This window comes from Sphaeramia orbicularis, chromosome 19, assembly GCF_902148855.1.
Source record: "Sphaeramia orbicularis chromosome 19, fSphaOr1.1, whole genome shotgun sequence".
Lineage (NCBI taxonomy): Eukaryota > Metazoa > Chordata > Actinopteri > Kurtiformes > Apogonidae > Sphaeramia > Sphaeramia orbicularis.
The window spans coordinates 7,423,519-7,436,529 of record NC_043975.1 but is presented as its reverse complement, the minus strand read 5'-3'; the positions used below and the strand labels follow the sequence as shown (position 1 = coordinate 7,436,529).

At 30.7% G+C, this 13,011-nt stretch overlaps 1 protein-coding gene across 1 annotated transcript in view; it reads right to left on the bottom strand.

Moving 5' to 3' along the window:
- Positions 1-8,518, bottom strand: part of LOC115410457 (matrix metallopeptidase-21-like) — a 32,535-nt gene extending 24,017 nt beyond the window's left edge. The window contains exon 1 of the mRNA XM_030122113.1: positions 7,642-8,518. Within this exon, the coding sequence (XP_029977973.1) occupies positions 7,642-7,794 (153 nt within the window). The 5' untranslated portion in view covers positions 7,795-8,518. The remainder of the gene's footprint in view (positions 1-7,641) is intronic.
- Between the last annotated feature and the right edge of the window lie 4,493 nt (positions 8,519-13,011).

Sequence of the window (13,011 nt, the reverse complement as noted above, 5' to 3'; positions counted from 1 at the left end):
CCCAGGCCACTTTCATATGTGGTCCTAAATCTGATACACATCTAATATTTTGCAATGTGACTTCATTTTGAACTGCCAGGTCGCATTTATCCGACATTTACGTCACTGAAATGCGACAAATGTCACAATTCTGTGTCCCAGGAGGAGGAGCGACGGGGAAAAATTTATTTCCGTAAACAGTGCGTACCTGCGTGGTCACGTATTATATCAGGACCACTTTTACAAATGCGGGTCACTTCAGGGTCGCATTCAGTTCAGACTCAAAACTAACAGAAGTCCCATTTAATGTGTAATATGAGCAAGCATACAAAAAAAAACAAAAACAAAAAAAAAACACATCGGATTTCACCAAAAAATCTGAATTGTGCATTAAGACCTGCTGTCTGAATGAAGCCATACAACACAATATGATCTCAAGTGGATTGGACCGGTAAAATAATAACATATTAACTTATAAATAATGACTACTCCAAATTTTTCGCTTCGTTTTAGTGGAAAAAAAAAAAAAAAAAGGTATGAATAACTTAACTTATAAATTTTGGAAATATTTACTATCCTTTCACAAAAAATGTGAATAACCCGAAAGGAATTAAATTTCTTAAGAAAAATAAGTGAATATTAACAATACTAGTATAACATTAAGTAGTAGAAGTACAAGCAGTAAGGTGAGAAGTATTTGTAGTTGAAGTACAACATTAACTAAGACAAACCTGAAAAGAATGAAATTTCTCAAGAAAAATAAGGGAATATTAACAGTATTATGTCTCAGGTAATCATTTATACACATGCATTATGGATCAAATCTACAAAGGCACAAAACTTTTGGAAACATTTACTCAAGTAAATGTAAACGTATTCTGAATTTTTATGTTTTTAAGTTATTCATATGTTCTGGGGGGGGTTTTGTACGAAAAACAAAGCGAAAAATTTGCAGTAGTCATTGTTTATAAGTTATTTTGTTACATTATGCCTATAAATAACGACAACTTCAAATTTCCTTCTTGGTTTATATGTGAAAAAATATTACCTTATCAAAATATTTACTATCCTTTAACAATAAAAAGTGAAAAACTTGAACAAATATTAATATTCACTTATTTTTCTTAAGAAATGTCATTCTTTTTATGTTATTTTTTCACATTAAACAAATAACAACATTTTAAGTTGTCATTATTGACAGGCATAATGGAACATAACAACTTAGAAATAATGACAACTCCAATTTTTTCGCTTCATTTTAGTGCAAAAAAATACAAATAAATAACTTAACATCTAAACTTTGAAAATATTTACATTTACAAACTATTCTTTCACAAAAAATATGAATAAACTGAAAAGAATGACATTTTTTAGAAAAATTAGTCAGTATTAACATTAATATTTGTTCGTTACTCACATTTGATTGTTAAAGAATAGTTTGTAAATGTGAATATTTTCATAACGTAACATTAAACCAAGAAGAAAATTTGAAGTTGACATTATTTATAGGCATAATGTACCATAATAACTTATAAATAACAGCTACTCCAAATTTTTCACTTCATTTTAGGGCAAAAACTACATATGAACAACTTAACTTCTACATTTGGAAAATATTTACATTTACAAACTATCCTTTCACAAAAAAATGTGAATAAACTGAAAAGAATGTTTTTTTAGAAAAATGAGTCAGTATTAACATTAATATTTGTTTGTTATTCACATTTTATTGTTAAAGGATAGTTCATAAATGTGAATATTTTCATAACGTAACATTAAACCAAGAAAAAAATTTAAAGTTGACATTATTTATAGGCATAATGTACCATAATAACATAAACAATGACTACACCAATTTTTTTGCTTCATTTTAGTGCAAAAAATACAAATGAATAACTTAATAACTTCTAAATTCTGAAAATATTTACATTTACAAACTATCCTTTCACAAAAAAACAAATAGAAAAAATGAATTATTTTAGAAAAATGAGTCAGTATTAACATTAATATTTTTTCATTATTCACATTTAATTGTTAAAGGATAGTTTGTAAATGTGAATATTTTCAGAACGTAACATTAAATCATGAAGAAAATTTGAAGTTGACACTATTTATAGGCATAATGTAACATAACTTATAAATAACGCTTCATTTTACTTAACTTAATAACTTTGACATTTGGAAAATATTTACATTTACAAACTATCCTTTCACAAAAAAATGTGAATAAACTGAAAAGAATGAATTTTTTTTTTTAGAAAAATTAGTCAGTATTAACATTAATATTTGTTCGTCATTCTCATTTCATCGTTAAAGGATAGTTTGTAAATATGAATATTTTCATAACGTAACATTAAACCAAGAAGAAAATTTGAAGTTGATATTATTTACAGGCATAATGTAACATAACTTATAAATAATGACGACTCCTAATTTTTTGCTTCATTTTAGTGCAAAAAAAGCATATGAATAACTTCAAAACTTAAAAATTCTGAAAATATTTACATTTACTTAAACAAATTTTACCAAAGTACCAAAATATTTACATTCACAAACTATCCTTTCACAAAAAACATGAATAAAAATGAACAATCTGAAATTTCTAAAGACAATTAAGTGCAATTTTAACAATATTCTGCCTCATCTTCTCATTTACACATATGCATTATAACTTACAGATCACAGTGGATCTACAAATACATGAAACTTTCAATAACAGGCAGAAAATTGTTAAAATTTTGAACTTGACTTTATATTTTCTGTGTAAAAATTCATCCCACTGGCCGGATTGGACCCTTAGGGGGGCCTGTTTTGGCCCACGGGCCTTATGTTTGACCCCCGTCTGGTCTAATGGAAACTACAAAGACCCCATTTTTCATTGACGTGTTATTTTCCACAGCGTCAAGCTTCAGTAAAGGTCTGTGAGTAAATACAAAAAACAAAACTTTAAGAATTCTCACATAGTTCCTGTTGTGCGTGAAGTTACGAATCCTCTTCAAACTAATGGAAACAAAATGTTCAAATGTGCACAAGTCTTCAGGTTTGGTGGTTCAGTAAAGGTCTGATGGTGACACCAGGCAGGTCCTTCAGGTTCTGTTCATCAGGTGAGTGGATGCACCTGCGGTTCAACCACACCTGAGGGTCATTGGGCTGAGTGGGCGGGGCTAAAGAGGCTGACACTGCTCAGTCGTAACAGAAAAATAAATAAAAAATAATTTAATTACACACACCTCAGTGAGCAGTGTTGAAGAAACTACAGTAAATTCCCAGGAAATACTTTTTATTCTGAAGCTTCTATCGCCCTCAAGTTTAAAAAGTTTGATTAGAAAATTCCTTGACGCACACACTAGCTAATGCTGCCTTCAGGCGCTGTCGGGAAGATGACGCTTTGCCCTTGTGAGTTACTAGTGCGTTGTGTTCAAGTGCTTCTGTTGTCGTAGTGAAATCAGACTTCTTACAGGTTTCTACAAGTTAAATTTAAGACTACTTTGAACTGAATTTAATGCCTATTTCACAGATATACCAGCAAAAATTTGTGACTCCTAGAATTTAGGAAAATGTATTTATTTACTTCAACGCCTTTATTCGCACTGTTACGAGTAATTCTCACCGGGAGCTTAAATTACTGATAATCGGTTCCTAATTTCAATATAAATTGGAACTAGTGGAAGTAAGTAGATGAACGTTACTTTCTTTACAGTTTGGATATTTCCCAGACACATTGAAAGCAACATAATTTAAGACCTCCCCTATCGAATTGAATACCTTTTAAAGACTTTTTAAGGCAGTAAATGCTAATTTGTTAGGCTAATTTTTTTTCATTTCATTTATTTCGTTCATGGATGTGCATTTCATCAGCAGACATTCAATATCACTGGTCAACAACAAATTTATTGTTCAAGTTTTTTGAGCTGATTTAGGATCATTTTGGTGTGCTGAATCCAAAAATCACATTAATTTTGCTCAATCAGGTCAACTTTCTGAACTATGCTACATATTGGCTTTTGAACATTTTTGCTTACATTTATGGGCATTTTCACATCATATGATACAAAATTCTTTCATATTTCTTGCAATAAATGAGTTCTGAAGATTTTACTTTTGCCAATTTATGATTCATGGTTTTTTTTAATATTACAGGTGAATGAAATGGCTTCGACTAGAAGATCTTGCAAAAATAAGCCTGACGTATTCTGCTACATCTGCGCTGAATACACCATTGTACCTAACAGGAATCCTGTTAGAAAATGATTTTTTTTCTCTTAAAACCTATTTTGGGTGAGAACTATATAAAAAATCAACTGATAACGTCACAAAAATGTCATCAATTTTGTGAGAAGATCAAATTTTTCAAAATCAAATTAGCAAAAAAAAAAACCTGACCTGATTATGAAAAACAGATGTCATTTTTGGATTTAGCGGTGCAAAATGGTCCGAATTCAGTTGAAAAAACCTAGAAAACTTGCAAAAAACATTTTCTTGTAACCCAGTGTAATCGGTTCCTATTTTCAATATAAATTGGAACAAGCAGAACTAAGTAGATGAACGTTACTTTCTTTACAGTTTGGATATTTCCCAGGCACATTGAAAGCAACATAATTTAAGACCTTCCCTATCAAACTGAATACCTTTTAAAGACTTTTTAAGGCAGTAAATGCTAATTTGTTAGGCAATTTTTTTTTCATTTCATTTATTTCATTCATGGATGTGCATTTCATCAGCAGACATTCCATAACACTGGGTTACAAAAAAATGTTTTTTGCAAGTTGTCTAGGTTTTTTCAACTGAATTAGGACCATTTTGCACCGCTAAATCCAAAAATGACATCTGTTTTTCTCAATCAGGTCAGGTTTTTTTGCTAATTTGATTTGGAAAAAATTGATCTTCTCACAAAATATAATAATTAATACCAAAATAAGATTGGTAAGCACACTTTATGAAACTTGTGACTTGATTCCTGTTAGGTACAATGGTGTATTCAGCGCAGATGTAGCAGAATACGTCAGGCTTATTTTTGCAACATCTTCTAGTCAAAGCCATTTCATTCACCTGTAATATTAAAAAAAACATTAATCATAAATTGGCAAAAGTAAAATCTGCAGAACTCGTTTATTGCAAGAAATATGACAGAATTTTGTATCATATGATGTGAAAATGCTCATAAATGTAAGCAAAAATGTTCAAAAGCCAATATGTAGCATAGTTCAGAAAGTTGACCTGATTGAGCAAAATTAATGTGATTTTTGGATTCAGCACACCAAAATTATCCGAAATCAGCTCAAAAAACTTGAACAATAAATTTGTTGTTGACCAGTGTAAACGGTTCCTAACTTCAATATAAATTGGAACTAGTGGAACTAAGTAGATGAACGTTACTTTCTTTACAGTTTGGATATTTCCCAGACACATTGAAAGCAACATAATTTAAGACCTCCCCTATCGAATTGAATACCTTTTAAAGACTTTTTAAGGCAGTAAATGCTAATTTGTTAGGCAAATTTTTTTTCATTTCATTTATTTCGTTCATGGTTGTGCATTTCATCAGCAGACATTCCATAATCATCAGGTGAACAAACATATACACACCCATGCTCAAAAACGGAGCAGGATGAAGAAAATCTTATATTTCCTGCCCCCTTCTAAATAATAATAGCCTTAATGGTTAGCGATACACAACTAGCGCTAAAATCGTACTGTATAAAGTCAGACAAACCAAACAAAATAGATCCAAAGATAATACAAAATGAATACAAAACCAAGTGCAAAACTACATGTTCATGTTCAATTCAGGACTTTTAAGACTTTTTAAGACCCCAGGAAATTAGAAATGGCCAACACAAAATTTATTTTTTTTCAAAATATTAGAAACTTCAGGCAACCCCAGACATTCAAAATGGAGACTTTTTTTTGGCTTAATTTGTTTTTGATCGTGTAATAGTTTGCTATAATATGTTGCAAATAAATGTTAATTTTAGGCAACATTTTAGGCTATATAATGTAAATTTTTATTAGTAAGTTTTCAGGGTTTTTTTTTTTTTTTTTTTTTTACAAATTATCAGAAATTTCAGGCGACCCCAGACATTCAAAACTGAGACATTTTTTAAAATAAAATTAATGTTTTTGATCGTGTAATAGTTTGCTATAATATGTTCCAAATCAATGTTAATTTTAGGAAACATTTAGACTATATAATGTAAATTTTTATTTGTAAGTTTTCATTTTTTTTTAAATAAATTATTTGAAATTTCAGGCGACCCCAGACATTCAAAATGGAGACTTTTTTTTTTGGCTAAAATTATTTTGTTTTTGATCGTGTAATAGTTTGCTATACTATGTTGCAAATAAACATTAATTTTAGACAACATTTAGACTATATAATGTAAATTTTTATTAGTAATTTTTTTTTTTTTTATTTCACAAATTATTAGAAATTTCAGGTGACCCCAGACATTCCAAATGGAGACTTTTTTTTGTTGTTGCTAAAACTAATTTGTTTTCGATCGTGTAATAGTTTGCTATATGTTGCAAATAAATGTTAATTTTAGGCAACATTTAGGCTATCTAATGTAAATTTTTATTCGAAAGTTTTCATTCTTTTTTTTTTTTTTTTTTTTTAAACTATTAGAAATTTCAGGCGACCCCAGACATTCAAAACGGAGACATTTTGTTTGATAAAATTAATTTGTTTTTGATCGTGTAATAGTTGGCTATACTATGTTGCAAATAAACGGTAATTTTAGACAACATTTAGACTATATATTGTAAATTTTTATTACTAAATTTTAAAATTTTTTTTTTAAAATATTAGAAATTTCAGGCGACCCCAGACATTCAAAACAGAGACATTTTTTTTTATAAAGTTAATTTGTTTTTGATCGTGTAATAATTTGCTAAAATATGTTGCAATTAAATGTTAATTTTAGGCAACATTTTAGGCTATATAATGTAAATTTTTATTAGTAAGTTTTCAGGGTTTTTTTTTTATAGAAATTATCAGAAATTTCAGGCAACCCCAGACATTCAAAACGCAGACATTTTATTTGCTAAAATTAATTTGTTTTTGATTGTGTAATAGTTTGCTATACTATGTTGCAAATAAACGTTAATTTTAGACAACATTTAGACTATATAATGTAAATTTTTATTAGTAATTTATTATTTTTTTAAATAAAATATTAGACATTTCAGGCGACCCCAGACATTCAAAACAGAGACATTTTGTTTGATAAAATTAATTTGTTTTTGATCGTGTAATAGTTTGCTATAATATGTTGCAAATAAACGGTAATTTTAGACAACATTTAGACTATATAATGTAAATTTCTATTACTAAATTTTAAATTTTTTTTTCATAAAATATTAGAAATTTCAGGCAACCCCAGACATTCAAAACAGAGACTTTTTTTTTTTAAATAAAATTAATTTGTTTTTGATCGTGTAATAGTTTGCAATAATATGTTGCAAATCAATGTTAATTTTAGGAAACATTTAGGCTATATAATGTAAATTTTTATTAGTAAGTTTTAATTTTTTAGCAATTACTAGAAATTTAGGGGACCCCACATTTGAAAAACACTGCTCTAACAGTATCTATAATGTACTGGTTCATTTTATTTCTTTTGACGTTGCATCTCACAGATATTTTTTCCAGTGTGCATTTACCTCTGCTGTGAATTTGTCCGTTATGAGCTCCGCTTGGTGAGAACTACCACTCTGCACGTCCGAATGATCCCGTTTATGGAACAGTTTCTCTGCATCAGCTGAGCCAACGCTCGTCCACAAAAGCACAACGTTCAGCTGGATAAAAGTCAGCATCGTGGCGTCGGTTTGGTCCTGAGGTTTTATACAAGTTCAATGACTGAAAAGTAGAAGCCACGGTGCTTTATAGGCAGAAGAGCACCCCCCCCATTCACCCACCACCCATGTAAAGGTGTGACTCAGTGGAGGTAGAACCCTCTCTACACCTGGGTGTGATAAATAAACCCCTCTGTTTTACCGTCTGCAGTGGTTGAATTTGACTGGATTGTATAGATGTGTCGTACACGCTCTGCTGCCTTCAAACGCACCGTCATTAACCTCCATAAAAAGACAATAACAGTGGATTCACCTAAACAAACACCACCTGTTTTCAACCAAAAAAAAGAAGAAAAAAAAAATCTGTTGGATAAAGTTTATTTTCCAGAACAAACTGTGCATTATATTTCCTTTACATACTTAATTTAATTCACACAACAAATACAATTACATTCACATAAAGTTTCAGTGCTTGGCTCAATGATGCAAAAACATTTTCACTGTACATTAAAGCAATAAAGCAATAAATTTAAATATTGTTTTTTGGGGCAAATCAAGTCAATCACCAAAAAAACTATTGAATAATCGTACATTTCTGCAACCCACAGAGATGGAAATTCTAATCTTAATTATTTATTTTTGTAGGTTTGCCTTTTTTTTTAACAGATTTTGTTCTTTTTCTCTTGATGTTTTTTTCATGTTTCACACTGTATATTTTCAACCTGTCTTCCCTGCACTGGATTTTTGTCTAAAAAAATAAATGACAGTGGATGGAGATACTTGTCTTATGTTCAGTTCATGATATATATTTTGCTGAAAAAGTCACTTTTTCTTCAGTTTTCTCTGTTCTGATACAATAACCTTTGAATTAACTCAAGTTTTTATAAACATCTACATGATCAGTGAATGAAATCCAAGAAAATACTTGATTTTTTATTGGAAAAAAAAAAAAAAGAAGAAGCAAAATTCAGAGGATAATGTTATGATAAATGACTTAGGTACGGTTAAAAGTAAAGGAAAAACTGAAATATTAACCCTTTCATGCATGAATTATGAGAACCTTAGTTGAGGGTTTTTGTTTTGTTTTATTTTTTGGCTGTTTTTATTCCTCCTTAGACATGAAAAAAACAATGAGATTGAGGTTTTTTTTGTCTTGTTTTACATAGATGTACAAAAATGTCCACTCGGCTACACCATGAATTTTATTCTTGAAGCAAAGAAACATGTATTTAAAACCCAATATCATAAAGTGATATGAAAACAGTGAAATGAAACCATGTTTAATGCAGCTAATCTGATGTTTTCTCACATTTTAACATATTCTAATACAAGTTATTACTCACTTCATGGAGATAATATGCAAAAAAATAAATATTAACAATTGATTTCCACTCAAGAACCAACCAAGAACAGCAAAGTTACAATAATGGTATGAATTGCAGTTTATGAGATGATGCATAAGTGTCCACTGTGTTGGCTGATATGGAACTAAAACAACTAAACCCATGAATATACAAGAGTAAAGCTGTAGAGTAACTGTCCACTGGAGTGACCACTATGCATGAAAGGGTTAATAATAAGTGAATGAATGATAATTTAATAATTTACTTTGAGTTTTTATGAATATCTACAATTCTATAGGGTCAGTACATTCAATAATAAATAAATAGTGATAAATTACTTTGGAAAGGTTGGATACAGAGACAAATTAATTTTGAAGTTTCCACATTTAGAGGGTTTCTGCAGGTATCAGTAAATCTAATTTAATGCTTTTTAATGCCCTTTTTAATGCCACTTTTAACAAATGTAATGCCCATGTCCAGCTGCAGACACAGTTTTATATATAGTTTAATGACTTTTAGGTCTTTAAGGGTAAAGACATGAGAAGCTACATACTCATTGCATCAGTTCTGGTTAGAAACGGGTTGTGGCTGAAACATATTAATCACTGCAGTAATTATTGAATCGAAGGATCCGAACTTTTGGCTTAATTAAACCCAACTGGGGACTTTTTTTTGGGTTCGACTGTAAATGAACACCCTCTTTGACAGCTGACAAGAGGCAATGTTATAAAATCTGTACATACAGTTGCGGAAAAAATTATTAGACCATCAAAAGTCATCAGAAACAATGGTTATGCAATCCAGTCCTAACTCCTGTGTGTATCATGTGACTAAAACAGACAGAAAAGAAAACATGGAATGTCTAAAAGCACTGTTTTTGTCAGTACAATGCCATAGATACTGATGTAAGAACTGAAGTGATTTGTTATTATCAAGAAAACATGGAAAATGGATAGATATCAGCTCTGAAATTAACCCTTTCATGCATGAATTATGAGAACCTTAGGCAAGATTTTTTTTCTAGAGTGTTTTTGTTTGCGATTATGCGATCAATTTTTTTTTTCATGGAGTTACAAAAATGCCCATGCATTTAATTTTTGAAGTAAACCCAATATTAGAAAGTACAGAAGAGGATTAAAGCCACTGGAAAAAAATAAAATAAAATAAGGTCCAATATATATTTCTTATTATTATTATAATGAGAAAAAAGTCAGAATTCTGAGGAAAAAAAGGCAGAATTCTGAGGAAAAAAAGGCAGAATTCTGAGTTTAAAGGCAGAATTCTGAGAAAAAAATTCAAAATTCTGAGGAAAAAAAGGCAGAATTCTGAGTTTAGAGGCAGAATTCTGAGAAAAAAATTCAGAATTCTGAGATTAAAGTCAGAATTCTAACGAAAAAAAGGCAGAATTCTGAGGAAAAAAAGGCAGAATTCTGAGTTTAAAGGCAGAATTCTGAGTTTAAAGGCAGAAGTCTGAGGAAAAAAAGGCAGAATTCTGAGTTTAAAGGCAGAATTCTGAGGAAAAAATTCAGAATTCTGAGGAAAAAATTCAGAATTCTGAGGAAAAAATTCAGAATTCTGAGGAAAAAAAGGCAGAATTCTGAGGAAAAAAGGCAGAATTCTGAGTTTAAAGGCAGAATTCTGAGATTAAAGGCAGAATTCTGAGTTTAAAGGCAGAATTCTGAGTTTAAAGGCAGAATTCTGAGTTTAAAGGCAGAATTCTGAGATTAAAGGCAGAATTCTGAGTTTAAAGGCAGAGCTCTGAGAAAAAAATTCAGAATTCTGAGATTAAAGTCCAGTGGCCCTAATCCTGTTCTTTAAGAAAGTAATATGAAAACAATGAAATAGAAACACTTTCAATGCTGCAAATCTGATGTTTTCTCACATTTTAACATACTCTAACACTAGTTATTACTCAGTTCATGGAGATAATGTGCAAAAAAACCCTTTGTGTCTAACAAAAAAAACCAAGTGGTTTACACTCAAGCATGTTAGTGCAGATCAGGTTTATCAAAAAGGGTAAAGTTACAGTTATGGTATGAATGTCAGTGTATTATGGGATAATGCATGAGCGTCCACTGTGTTGGCTGATATGGAACTAAAACAACAAATCCCATGAATATAGAAGAGAACGGCTTCGAACAGCTGTCCACTGTAGTGACCACTATGCATGAAAGGGTTAAACTACTGTGAGCTATTTTTGTTGTTATCATTATATTTGTCCAAACACATGTACCTTTAGTTGGACCAGGCATTAAAATGAACAAGAAATTGGAGAAAACAAGGGGTGGTCTAATAGTTTTTTCCGCGACTGTACAACCTCATACACAGATGAGCGGACAGCATCATTACACACAACACACTTCTTCAACAGCTTCCTTCCCTGCCACAGTGAGGCTCTTGGCCAGTGCTAAATAATTTTGGGCACAGTGCAATATATTGCACAGGTGTCAAACATGCGGCCCGGGGGCCAAAACTGGCCCTCCAAAGGTTCCAATCCGGCCCACAGCAAGATTTTATGGAGAGCAAAAATGACACTGAAGATATTAACAAAGGTGTTGGACTGGTTTTAGCCCAATGTGATCTGAAGTCAAATAATAGTCTAATAACCTTTACAATAAAATGTGAACAACCTGAAAATAAGTACAATTTTAACAATATTCTGTCTGTTACTAAATGTTTTGTGGATTCGTAGATCCGATTTGTAAGTTGTGTTAATAAGTTGACACATAATATTGTAGACATTCTTATTTTAGTTCCACATTCCAAACTTCAAAATTTCAACTATATTATGTTTGTGTAACATTGTGTCATGCACATGTACAAGTGATAAGTTGAGGCATAATACTGATAAAATTTAGCTTATTTTTCTTAAGAAATTACATTTTTTCCTGGTTATCCACATCTTTTTGGTGAAAAGATAGTTTGTAAATGTAAATATTTTCATAATTTAATATTTTTATTGCATGAAAATGAAGAGAAAAACTTGGAGTTGTCGTTATTTACAGGTTTTTATGCAATTATTTGAATGGTTTGGTCCGCTTGAGATCGAATTAGGCTGAATGTGGCCCCTGAAGTAAAATGAGTTTGACGCTCCTGATATATTGTATGTGTATATGTGCATGTGTGTATGTATATGTCACAGTAGAGATTGAAATCCAGTAGGATTCCTAATCCTACTAGGACAGACTGTAATTCTATTTGGAAGTGGGATCTGAAGATTGGAAAAATACGGCAAAAAATATAAGAATTCTGTCAGGACAATCTCGAATTCTATTAGGAGAATGTCAGATTATATCAAAATGTATGGAAAATAGACTGAATCATTTCTAAGCCAAAATTCCAGTCAATTTCAGCATAGGTAAGCATACAATTTCGCCATCACTATTCCAGCTGAATTATTTTCATATCTGTCATATCTATATCAGTGTAAGGAAAAACCTTTGTAGTATTACTTGTTTGAAATTTTGAAGTTAGCTGTAGACTAACGTTAGTGTCACTATTGTGTAGTATGTAGCACATTTAAGTATTAGAAAAATTACTGACAAAACCTCTGTAGTATTACTTGTTTGAAATTTTGAAGTTAGCTATAGACTAAGTTCATTGTCACTATTGAGTAGTATATAGCACCTTTAAGTATTAGAAAAAAACAACTGACAAAACCTCTATAGTATTACTTGTTTGAAATTTTGAAGTTAGTACTATAGACTAAGGTTATTGTCACTTAACTAGTGAGTAGTATGCAGCACATTTAAGTCTTAGAAAAAGTCTTTGAAGCTTAGCTATAGAATATTAGATTCAAAGTCTGTGTAAATTCTGAATGAAATCATGGTTTGTAAGAATATTGTTGTTTCTATAGAATATTAGATTCAAAGTCTGTGTAAATTCTGAATAAAAT